The 12,365-nt window shown below is 45.3% G+C and overlaps 3 protein-coding genes across 3 annotated transcripts; 2 read left to right on the forward strand and 1 right to left on the reverse strand.

Annotated features, from left to right (window-relative positions):
• Positions 1 to 903: 903 nt before the first annotated feature.
• SERLADRAFT_351066 (uncharacterized protein) lies at positions 904 to 2,349 on the forward strand (the record flags this gene model as incomplete). The annotated part of the gene is made up of 6 exons (XM_007321236.1): positions 904 to 1,063; positions 1,133 to 1,375; positions 1,477 to 1,759; positions 1,847 to 2,026; positions 2,092 to 2,255; positions 2,315 to 2,349. The coding sequence occupies 6 exons, from the start codon at positions 904 to 906 to the stop codon at positions 2,347 to 2,349; spliced, it is 1,065 nt and encodes a 354-aa protein (XP_007321298.1).
• Positions 2,350 to 2,624: 275 nt separating this feature from the next.
• Positions 2,625 to 5,631, reverse strand: SERLADRAFT_440766 (uncharacterized protein; the record flags this gene model as incomplete). The annotated part of the gene is made up of 9 exons (XM_007321237.1): positions 2,625 to 2,652; positions 2,708 to 3,022; positions 3,076 to 3,366; positions 3,418 to 3,711; positions 3,761 to 5,069; positions 5,122 to 5,255; positions 5,321 to 5,465; positions 5,528 to 5,550; positions 5,609 to 5,631. The coding sequence occupies 9 exons, from the start codon at positions 5,629 to 5,631 to the stop codon at positions 2,625 to 2,627; spliced, it is 2,562 nt and encodes an 853-aa protein (XP_007321299.1).
• A 4,506-nt stretch (positions 5,632 to 10,137) lies between these two features.
• Positions 10,138 to 10,655, forward strand: SERLADRAFT_396411 (uncharacterized protein; the record flags this gene model as incomplete). The annotated part of the gene is made up of 1 exon (XM_007321238.1): positions 10,138 to 10,655. A coding segment is annotated over one exon (154 nt), but the record flags the coding sequence as incomplete, so codon positions are not given.
• Between the last annotated feature and the right edge of the window lie 1,710 nt (positions 10,656 to 12,365).

Raw genomic sequence — 12,365 nt, forward strand, 5'->3', positions numbered from 1 at the left:
TAGAAATGCATATATGCAGATAATGTCAATTGTGGTGAAAGCCTGATGTGGTTGAATCACAAGCCAGCTTAGCATTTTAGACCTGCATAGTGGAACCTACTAGAAATGTCGTCACGGAGTGGATATAATATAGCTGACACGCCTGCACGCTGTTTGGTTCAGGATTCGTAGCGCATGCGATTGATAGCACGCATATAATCGTGTGTTATGGTCGACATGGCTTGAGGAAAGAGGAGGCTGAGAAGGGAAGCGGGTGGACGGTGTGCTTACCTAATGAGCGATAGCACTCTTTCTTTCGTTCGTCGACGTTGTTGTGTTCGTTGAGCGATGCCGTATGATCCAGTCCGCGATGCTGTGTTGAACTCCCCCATCAGTCCTCCCTCGTCGTTGCCCCCGCCCCCCAGCGCCCTCTCCTCGTCGCCCTACGACTCCCCCTCCACGTCTCGCCCGTCGTCCTCGACTGCCAGCCCGTCCCTCACTCGACGAGCAACCGATCTCTCTGTTCTCCTCAATGCAGACTCGCAGGAGCCACGCACGCCCCTGTCCGCACGCCCATCCACCCTTGCCCACCTTCTTATCCACGACAACACCGTCCACGACGACAAACTCGTGTCTGCACCCGCCCTCTACCGAAAATCTCCTCCCTCCATTCTCATTCCCCCCTCTTTCTCACGCCAGCTACCCTCGTCACTGCCTTCAGACCATTCCTCCTCTTCAAGACCTGCCCCTTCGCCTCTTTCTCCTTATATGCACTCTTCCAGACCCTCTTCGTCCAGTTCAAATCCATCTTCGCTTCCTACCGTCACTCCCGCTACAACCACTTCTCCTTCAATGCCCCCACCTCCCCCACCCATCCCTTATAATCCCCGCAGAAAAACACCAGCTGGTTCTGTCCTCGTCCCCATGTCCTCACGTGAGATAGAGCTCTACAAAAATTACCGTGGTTTAGGCAGCCAGCGTCTATTGGGCAAACGTAAGAGACTTGTCCCAGACGACGACGACAGCCCAGCCCAGCCTCCACCCAAGAAGTTTGCAGGTGATGTTGTCAAAGTCGTTGAGCACTGTACGTCGTTCCTTTTCGTTCTACTCACTCCATGTATTTATCCTTCTTTTTCTTTGCGAATGTCTCCAGACAACACAAGACCAGATGTTGGCGTAAAACAGCGCTTAGACTCCCCCATAATTGGCCTAAAACATTTTAACAACTGGGTAAAATCAGTCCTTATCACCCGCTTCGCCCACCCCGCCCTCTCCTCTCACTCCTCTTCATCACGGAAAGGCCCTCCCTCTGGAAAGGTCCTCGACATGGGCTGCGGAAAAGGCGGCGATGTCTCAAAGTGGGTTAAGGCCCGAATAAAAGAACTCTTGGCCGTCGGTATGTCTTCCTCACCTTATTCCATATTCCTCCCCTTTTTTCTCAACACTGTAAATAAATAACAATGTAAACCCATGACTTTTGGTGCACAATAAAAACAGATATCGCTGGAGTATCCGTTGACCAGGCACGCAGCCGCTGGGAAACCATCCGAGGACCGCGCTTTGACGCTACCTTTGCTACACTTGACTGCTACTCGGAGCCACTCTCCAAGGCCTTCCCACCCGCGAAGCTGGCGCAGCCGTTCGACGTCGTCTCCATGCAGTTCTGCATGCACTATGCTTTCGAGACCGTTCAGAAAGCCCGCTGCATGCTCGACAACGCCAGTCGGTGGCTCAGATCTGGTGGTGTGTTTCTTGGGACGATACCGAATGCGGAGCAATTGTTGTATGTTGCCCCCCGAGTCGTCGTCTATGTATAAATTATTGACGAAGTGATGACATCATCATTATTGTTATCTTGGGTTAATAGAGAGCGATTGGATGGTCTGCCCCCGGATGCAGAAGACCTTTCGTTTGGAAACTCGGTGTACAAGATCCGTTTCGAAGACCGCGTTCGGAAGCCCGTATTTGGGCACAGATACCACTTCTTCTTGCAGGACGCTGTAGGGGACATACCGGAGTATATCGTTCGTTGGGACAGCTTCGTCCAGTAAGCTTTTTTCTTCCACTCCGAACTTTTTCCACTTCGCTGTCTGTTAACACGTTGATGCGTAGATTGGCTGCTGAATACGGATTGCATCCCATATACAAGGAAGAGTTCCACCAAGTATTTGCTGAGCACCAGGATCACGAAGAATTTGGACCATTAATGGTGCGCATGAAGGTTGTCGACGCCAACGGTGAGAGCGCGATGGACGAAGATCAGTGGGAGGCTGCAAGTAAGTGTCCAGCACTGCCCTTTCATGCGTTCACGATGCTGATGCTAATGCTGCATCAGATATCTACATAGCGTTTGCATTTGAAAAGCGATAATGAAAGTGAATAGTGCCTGTTTATATATATTTCTACTTTCTCTGAACATACTGTAATGTCAATCGACAGGGCTAGGTTGCATAATTCGATACGAACAAACTTTAATCCTATGTACACATTTCGTCGCACATTTCGTCACGAATATGAAATTATGGAAACTGAAAGGTAACGAAAAAGAAAGGCATATAGCAAGAATGTGTCCCATTAAGATTACAGAGAAATACCAAGACGTCTCTGATATGCGTATGGGAAAAACTCGAAATAGAGAAAGAACCTTACTCCTGACCGAATCCAACAGTCTCCCTGAACGCGTGCAATAGTTAGCGACTCATAATGACTCAGAAACGTAGATACGCACTCTACAGCAAGCGTCAGCTTCTGCTCCAGGCTCGCATAGTCTTTATAAGGGGGAAGATCGATGCGATTGAAGCACGTATGACTCTTCGGCAGCTGTGACGGTTCACCCGACTTTTCTATCGTGAAGCGTCGAGGACCGTCTGACCCTTGAAGATCTTTGAATCCGTTGACGGGAATACGAGACGTGCCTGTCGCGAACTGCAAGAGCCGGGACTTCCGTTCAGGAGGCCAGCCACGGACGCACTTCCAGAACCACTGAATCACTTCGTCATTCATCTCATATCCGCGGTAGTCGGTAAATTTGGTCCAGTCATCCCTACAACTATCATCAACCCCAATTTCGATGGACAAGGACAAGATGGAACTTACACATCAATCTCAGACATTCCGCCGATCAGCAACTCGAGTTCACGCTCGTCGAAGACAGTGATCAAGTCCTGAGGGATCAATTCGCTAAACCCGGACATGAAGGACTCAAATTGTTCCTTGACACGTTTGGAGATGCGGTACTCGACCACAGCATCAACATAATCCTTCTTGTTGTCTTCCGTCACCGTAACATCGCCACCTCCAGGCTTAAGCTCGACGTTGACCATCTCTCCAAAGCGTTCCTCTGTGGTCGTAAAAGTTTCGTCAATGACGTCAGTAATGTCATTTTCACTGATAAAGAGAATTTAAGTAAATATAAATAGATAAACAGGCCGTACTCACAGCATCCATGTCAAACCGCGATGTAACTCTGCATCCACACTTTCCAAATCGGATAGGGTCACCTTCTTTTTCAGAATCATCTTATAAAAGCTGACAATGAAGTAGGCATCTAAGAAGCGGCGGTGGAAAATCCCAAGGCCGAGACAACGACCGATGAACTTGAAGTAGTTCAAATGCTCTGGATTTACACCAGAAGCTGGATTTATTTGTAGCGTGTAGTTGTCATGTGCCGAATATTCGAAGAGACAGTAGAAGGGATTGAACATCTCATGCGAAAGAAGGAAGAAGAACTCTCTGCAATACTATTAGTTATCTTAACCAACACAACGAGCAGACCACATACCTGGACAGGCCTCCATAATCAAGACCATCCTCGCCATCGAATTTGATCATAAGCCTCTTCTTCAAGTCATTGGGCGTTTGCCTCATAATTTCCGCATAACTATCTTCAAAGATATGGTTTCGTCTGACTTTAATTTGACAGTTTCCAGGCTGAGCCCGCATAGCCGGCTGACTCCTGAAGTATATGAGCTTCCTCCTAAAGTCCCGCTTGTACTGAGGCACATTAGCATCCAGTGTAGATGGCATGCGCGGATCATCCCATGTAGTGGTTTTCGTATTATGATCCACAAAATAAACGCGAGCTGTGGATGTTAATCGCATCTCCCAACCAGAAGGCAAGGGGCCAAGTTGAGATATCGTTTGTGGCTGAAGGGCTGTATTTTGGCCATTCGGACCCATCACACGAATAATCGTTTGCCGACGAGGGTCCACCCAGGTAGTTGTGCGCGTATTATGGTCAACATAGTATGGGCGACCTTCTGGAGTATACCTCTCTTCCCATCCGGCTGGCAGACTTCCAGACCCAGCAGTGGTTGCATTGTTGCTCGCAGCAATTGCTGATCCAGCTGGAGAACCTGTTGGCTGCGGTGTGGTGGACGAAGCGCGATGCGCATTAGCGTTCAAAGGATTATTTGCATCAACCATATCATCTGCAAGGATACGTCGTGAATGCTGATCTCTGGCAGCATTGGTCTCTCCCTCCTGAACGTTGCTGTTAACAGTTTGGTTGCTTGAAGGTCTGTTCCAGGTAGTGCTCCGAGTGTTGTGATCAACATAGTAGGTTCGGCCGAGCGGATCAATACGACGCTCCCAGCCCGTTGGAAGAGGCCCGTACTGGTCAACATTGGGGTTAAAGTTCCGCTGAGCATTATTTGTGGATGGTCCAGAAGATGTGGTCAGCTGCGCAGAAGAACTTTGCGATGAAGCGGCAGCTCCCGCTCCAGTGCTAACCGGCCGAGAACTTTGTGACGAATGGGAAACGTGGTGTTCAAGTTCAGGCCCTGTTGATGACGACGACGACGTCAAGTGAGGAGTAGGCATTGAAAGATGAGGAGAAACTGCTGCCTCCGCGACCGTGGCGTGAGAACTAGGCGTACGGGAGAGCACGTTCCCATTAACAGCTGCACTGGGTGAAAGCGATAGGTTAGACTCGTTTAGTCCCATATTCGCGAGAGCGTCTGTAACTCCAGAAACCTGTGAAGGACCTGGGTTGTTCATAGGCTGATTGATATTTGTTGACAAATAAATGATAAGTTTCCCATGGACAACCAGATTGTCATTAGACTTTTTCAGATCCAACGTGAGCATCTCTGGAACGGAATGTGAGGGTTACTATACGTGAGCCGAAAAGACTCCTCTTACCGTGGCCGCCTAACTCGAGGTCAAGCACGTCACTAACGCGCACATTTACCACCCCAAGAAAGCCCTGGTCCCGCCTCTTGAATTTACGTTGATCGAATATTTGGACTGCGACGACAGAGGAGTCTTTGACAGTGCTGATTTGATGCGTGAGATGTGACGATTATAACATTGCCCCAATCCCCATGACATTGCTACTCACATATCAAAGCTCTCGTTCCAATATGGATTCAGAGTCTTTTTAATGACGCTAGTAGTGTGTGTCTGTTCGGCGTCTACAGTGATTACGGCGAAAGGGTCTGGGAGGCGGAATACATCGCGCTTAGAAAGACCATCCGCAGCAACGACTATTCAAAGGCCAATTGCTATCAACAAGATGGACATATGATACAGACAGAGCCAGACGTACCTGTGACCCTGATTTTCTTCCTGCTGCGAGGATTGCGACGATAAAAAAGCGATTGTGAGAGATTTCAAGTTGAAGACTTACAGTGCATGAGCAGGAATCGACATGGGCTATAGCACACAGCTGATGACGGGAAGAAGAAAGATCAAATGAAACTGGTTTTACAGCTACGAGGCTGATGAAGGGTCCAAAGCCGACAGGTATGCTCGGACGTTGAGGGGAACGACGAGCGAGACCTAAACTGTCACCGTTATTGATTGTCCAATTTTCAGAGGCCGCCAATGCCGGCCGGCAGTGCACAGCGAAGCGCCCGCACAGCTTTTACCTTGGCGGCACAGTCAGCTGAAACCAATGCAGTACGCTTCTCATTAAAAAGGTAGAAAAGAAAAGACCGGTACAAATAATCCTCAAGAACCTCACCAATGAGTAAACAACATGAAGACAGATCATCAAACATAGATGGCAAAGGACTGTAATGTCTTCTTGTCAAAGATTTAAGGCAGAAATAAGGTATGTATAATTTTACTAATATATGAAGGTCTAGATTTGGTGGGGGTAAAGTCAATTGAAACACAGTTTCATGATAAACTTTGTCTCAAAAATAATAAGAGTATAGAAACTGAGAATATAGAACTTTGTCATGGCTGAAATCAATGGTAGTATCCAAGTTCCATATTGTCATTGATGTAAACTGTAGGCATTGGCTTATATAAGGAATCAAAAATTTTCTGCATTCCTACAATGTTGCACCTCAGACTCATCTACAAAGTCTGAGGTGAGACCCTTACTTTCCCCCCTTCTAAATACCTAGCTAATCATTAGTATAGCTCTTATCTTATCTAGATCAAATCCAAATAATTTCAGGTCATGAGCCCTGTCGACAATGTCGACAACAAAGAGTTGCTCAGAGTACCAAAGCTTGAGCCCGATGGCTCAAACTGGTCTATATACAAGACAAGATTAGCTTGGGCACTGGCAAATAAAGAGTGTCTAGCATACATACTTGGTACTGTGCCAATACCCCCAGTAACCCTGACAATGGCAGCAGAGTGAGAGACTCTTGCAGCCTGGTCCAAGAAAAAGAATCATGTGCGGAACATCCTGGTATGTATGATCCCAGACTTGACGCTGTTGATGATGAGAACTGCTGTTAGAAAACCACACACAAAAACAAACTAACACACAATCCTCCCACATTCCACGGAACTTGTTTATGGGCTTTGCCTCCTAGAACAGTGGAGTGGTCTGGTTGTTCGTGGGGTGGTACGTATAAAGATCCTTCAAAGTAAAAACCCAGAGGTGTATGGGTGTGGGTTTTGAGGAGGAGGGATAGTTGAATTTATAGATGATAGGGGCTTAGTGACAAGTATAGATGAGCACTACCTTGCTAATGGTAGCACAAGGTAGGTTTGAGAACGACGAGGTGACGAGGTTTCCAGTGATAGCAGGCTCCTGACGCACAAACTGTAGTGCTCAGAAGGACTCTAATTGAAAGGGATAACAATGACTTCAAAAGTGGGAAGTGACGATGACAGCAATTAACAGTGGTAGCAGTGGGAAGTGTTGTGACCACACTGGATCACAAGTAGCAGAGAGTAGTGAACTTGAGATTAGAGAAGAAGTCTGGATTGGAGTTCTTGTTGTTTTTTTACAAGGTAAAATACAGGGGTTTATATAGTAAAAGAAAAGTAGGCTATGCACAGTATAGCTGTGCAAAAAGAATGAGAAAGAACATGAAGGAAGGAATGTATGCTGACAAATCCTGCATAGGTAGTACAGGATAAGATTGTCAAAAAAAGGAAAAGAAAGGGATAGAACAATGAATGCTGTGAGTAATGTCACAGGTTTGTACAGCCATAAAGTAAAGTCCAATAGCAAAAAGAGAGCAGTAAAATCATGATGTCATGGGAAGATGCAGTAAAAAAAGGGCAAGGCAAAACACTATCAGTATCAACACAGTTCCTTTATTGTCAGTCAGGCATTCTAAAAAATATGTGTCCATAAAAATGATTCAAAAATCAAAAATAATCGCACTGTAAATGAATGTTCTGCTGAAGAAAAAGAAACTGGAGCCACCGGTCCACCACCTAGTCCAAATCCGGCAGTTCCATGGCCTTACCAATGGACTGGTTGTGTTGGACCACCTGATCAAACGAGGGAGGGAGAGGAGTAGTTCCAATTTGGAACAAGTGAGTCCCAGGCAGCGTGTGATAGGTGTAGCTGTAGCGAAGACGATGGACAAAAGATAAGTGTACCCAAGTGAATGGGACAGCGATGAACATGGGCGACGCAAGGGGATGAACCTTCTCCAGCTCAAAAACTACCCACCCACGCTCCAACCAGGCAAGACGAGCGACCAATGTTTTGATAGTATATGATGGCAGATTGACGTCATGAAGATGGACCTGTTGCCCTATTTGGACCGGCTGCCAGGGCTTTGCTGATATCAGCAGTGGCACGTGGTAGTCAACGGATCGGCGACGGAAGCGGATAGGAAGTGGTGACATCAGAAATGGTGGGGGTGCAAATAAGATGAGGAGGAGGAGGGTGGAGGTGACGAAAAAGTGGATTAGAATGGGGATCCAGAAACGACCGTCAGGTGAGAATAAAAAGGAGAGGAAGGGGCCCATGGTGGGGCTAGGCAAAGGAAGGGGAGTAAGGGAAACAACAAAAGCGAGGGCGCAGTGCAATGTGTAGCCAGTGGCGACGCAAAAATTTGCCGAAATGCTGAAATGCGGAAAGTACCGAATGGAAAAGCAAAGGTGAGCGTGGCTGGATTGCCCCCATAGAGGTGGTGCTGATCAGCCACAAGTTTGAAACAGGCAATATTAATTACTATTCCACGTGGCACTGTGCCTGTGTGGCGCAAAGGCGAGTCTTTTTGAATATTCACTTCATTATTGACACCTGTCCATGCTACCAATCAACTTTGGTGCATGACAACACTGTGCAAGATCCTCCACAAAACTACTGTGGCCAATATGTGGACTGTGATCAGCCGAGAAAGCAAGAACAAAACAGAGCTTGTTCAGTTGGACCTGAGAGACAGGTTAGCCTCTCTGCACTGCCACAAGAAAGGCAATATGTGCACACACATTGACAAAATCTGCAACATGTGGGAGCAACTAAGCACTGTCATACACCAAAATTGATTGGTAGCATGGACAGGTGTCAATAACAAAGCAAATATTCAAAAGACTTGCCTCTGCGCCATACAGGCACAATGCCACATAGAATAGTAATTAATATTGCCTTTTTTGAACTTGTGGCTGATCAGCACCTGCCTGTATTAGGCAATCAAGTTGTGCTCATCTTTGCTTTCCATCCATTACTTTCCAAATTTTGGCTTTGGCATTTTGGCATTTTTTTGCATCACCACTGGTACTGGCTACACATTATGCCCTTGCTTTTGTTGTCTCCCTTACTCTACTTCCTTCCCTTACTTGGCCCCACCATGGTCCCTCTTCTGTCTTTTCTCTTTTCACCAAATGGTCATTTTTGGATCCCCATCATTGTCCACTTCTTTGTCACCTCCACACTCCTACTTGTCATCCTCGTGCCTCCTCCATGGCTGATGTCACCTCTGTCCATCCACTTCTATTGCCAATCCGTCAACCACCATATGCCACTGCTAATTTCAGCAAAGCCCCAGAGGCAAGTCCAAATGGGGCAGCTGTCCATCTTCATGACATCAATCTTCCATCATATATTATCAAATCACTGGTCACTTGTCCTGCCTGGTTGGAACACAGGTGGATAGTCTTTGAGTTGGAAAATGCCCATCCTCTTTGTGTTGCCCATGTACATTTGCCATCCCATTTGCTTGGGTACATTTATCCTTTGTCCATTGTCTTCACTACAGCTACACTTACCATATGCTGCCTGGGACACATCTGTTCCAGATTGGAACTACTCCTCTCCCTCTCTTGTTTGACCAGGTGGTCTAATACAACCAGACCATTAGTAAGGCCATGGAACCATCAAATTTGCACTAGGTGGTGGGCTGGTAGCTTCACTTCCTGTTTTTTCAGCAGAATATTCATTTATAGTGCAATTATTTTTGATTTTTGAGTCATTTTTATGGACAGATTTTTTTTAGAATGCCTGACTGACAACAAGGGAACTGTGTTGATACTGATATTATTTCTGCCTTGCCTTTTTTACTGTGACATCATGATTTTCTTGTTCTCTTTCTGCTACTGGACTTTACTTTATGGCTGTACAAACCTGTGACATTACTCACAGCATTCATTGTTCTATCCCTTTTATCACAACACAATGGGATCCGCACCCGTGTACAGTGATTCTGGACCTTCTGGGCATGCAACCAATCAGTATGCTTTCCAAGTACGCCTTGGTAGCTTAGTTGGTAAAGCACCAGACCACGAAAGCTGGAGTCCCAGGTTCAAGCCCTGGCCAATACATGTTTTCTCATACTATAAACAAATGTCATAATTTGTCACCTTTCTTTTCCTTTTTTTGACAATCTTATCCTGTACTACCTACGCAGGATTTATCAGCATATACAGTATCCCTTCCTTCATGTTCTTTCTCATTATTTTTGCACAGCTATACTGTGCATAGCCTTCCTTTCTTTTACTATATAAACCCCTCTATTGTGAGGAATCGATTTTTCTTATCGCATTCCCGTCATGTCGTGGTTAGCCGACTCGATCCCCGTCACTCCTCTTGCCCTTGGACTAGAGATTACAGCAGGTGTCTTATTACTTTTATCATTTTTCTTCTTATTCTCTCTTCACACTCACGTTCTATCGTATCTACAACGAGGTAGACTTGTTGTCGACCCTCGAGAAGATATCCAGATGACATAGCCACGATCCAGTGCTATGTCTGGGAATACTTCGGAGGAATATTGATAAGCGAAGAAGGTTGTGAGTCAGCGCCTTATCATGGGCTTACTGATACAACCAATCGCACATCCCTTACCAATACGTTTTCTCATACGATTAGTAAATACGATAGATCGGACCACCTTCTCCTTTTTCTTATTGGTTAGCTAGCTGGTCAGACCACTTTCTCAGTTCTTTCCTTTCTTGGTCTGACCATCGCCGTTCACTATATAAAGAGGTACATACTCGATGTATTGTTCTCTAGTTCAATATTAGTTTGGATTTGCGCTCTTACTGATACTCTTCATTCTCATACTCTGATTCACCGCCTTCAAGAAAGGACTTGACCAGACATTGGGCTTTGTTATATAGCTTTGTATTTATTGCCTGACATCTATTCTACCTGTAAAAAGGAGAAATCCAATCCAGACTTGTCCTCTATCTCAATTCCACTACCCACTGCTACTTGTGATCCAGTGTGGCCACAATACTTTCCACTGGTACTACTGTTAATTGCTGTCATTGTCACTCTCCACTTCTGAAGTCACTGTCATCCCTTTCATTTTAGAGTCCTTCTTAGCACTACAGTTTGTGCGTAAGGAGCCTGTTATCACTGGGAATCTTATTATCTTGTCACTCTCAAACCTACCTTGTGCTACAATTAGCAAGATAGTGCTTGTCCATACTTGTCACAAAGCCCCTATCATCTATCTTCCAACTATCCCTTATTCTCAAAACCCACACCCACACACCTCTGGGTTTTACTTTGAAGGATCATTTCCCATGAACAGCCAGACCACTCACTGTTCTAAAAGCCCATACACAAGTTCTGTGGAATCTGGGAGGATTGTTTGTTAGCTTGTTTTTGTGGTCCTTCTCTTGTTCACAAGAAAATATCCCAATAATATACCTCTGATTGAGAGCTATGTGCAGGAATACTTCAGTGAGAGATTAATCAATAATAACAACTGTGACTCAGCACCTTCTTATGGGGTTACCAATCCAGCCAATTGCACATCCCTTACTAAGGACCTTTCCCACACAATTAGTAATTATAATAGATCATGCCACTTCTTCCTTTTGTCTCATTGGCTAGCCATTTAGTCGGGCCATTTTCTTATTTTTTTTTCATTTTTTTGGTCCAGCCCTTGTTATTTATAAGGAGTAGATAGTTGATGTAACACTTTCTTAGTTGAATATTAGTTTGGATTTGCACTTATATTGATACTTTTCAATCATTATACCTAGCTCTATTGCCTTACCTTAAGAATGTGGCCTGACATTGGTTTTATTATATAGCTTCATACTGTATTTGTTACCTGATATTTCTGTGTGGCAAGGATGTTAATGCATTATGTGCTTGTTAGTGCTTGTTCAGCATTAATAGCTTGACGAGGAGCTATTGTGCTGAGACCTTTGGGCCATGCTCTCATGTGGTGTGTTATCTACAGCTGCATTCTTTGCAGGTCCTTGTGTGTAGTCTAGGTTAAAGTTTGTATTGTTTAAGTCACTACTTGATGCTCTTGGCAATGCCAGCATATGAGTTTCAAGTTCAAACAATGCAATATAATCTGGTGAAAGGCAACATAATGTCAGTGTTAAACCTGCCAAAAAAAACCAAATATGTGGTACAACTCTAAATAAGGGAAATTGCCATCATTTTGGAGGCTGCTGTGACAACACCAACAAGGTACTACCTTGGGGAACTAGAGAACAACACAACTAAAACTCAATGGAGGAAAGGGAAGTGTACAACGAAGGAGAACTGTTGTAGATCCTCGAGAAGATATCCAGATGACATAGCAATGATCCAATGCTATGTCTGGGAATACTTTGGAGGAATATAGATAAGCGAGGTAGGCTATGAATCAGCGCCTTCTCATGGGCTTACTAATACAGCCAATCGTACATCTCTTACCAATACTCTTTCTCACACAATTAGTAAATACAATAGATCGGACCACTTTTGCTTTCTTTTTCTTATTGGTTAG

Source organism: Serpula lacrymans (genome assembly GCF_000218685.1).
Source record: "Serpula lacrymans var. lacrymans S7.9 unplaced genomic scaffold SERLAscaffold_11, whole genome shotgun sequence".
Taxonomy (NCBI): Eukaryota; Fungi; Basidiomycota; class Agaricomycetes; order Boletales; family Serpulaceae; genus Serpula; species Serpula lacrymans.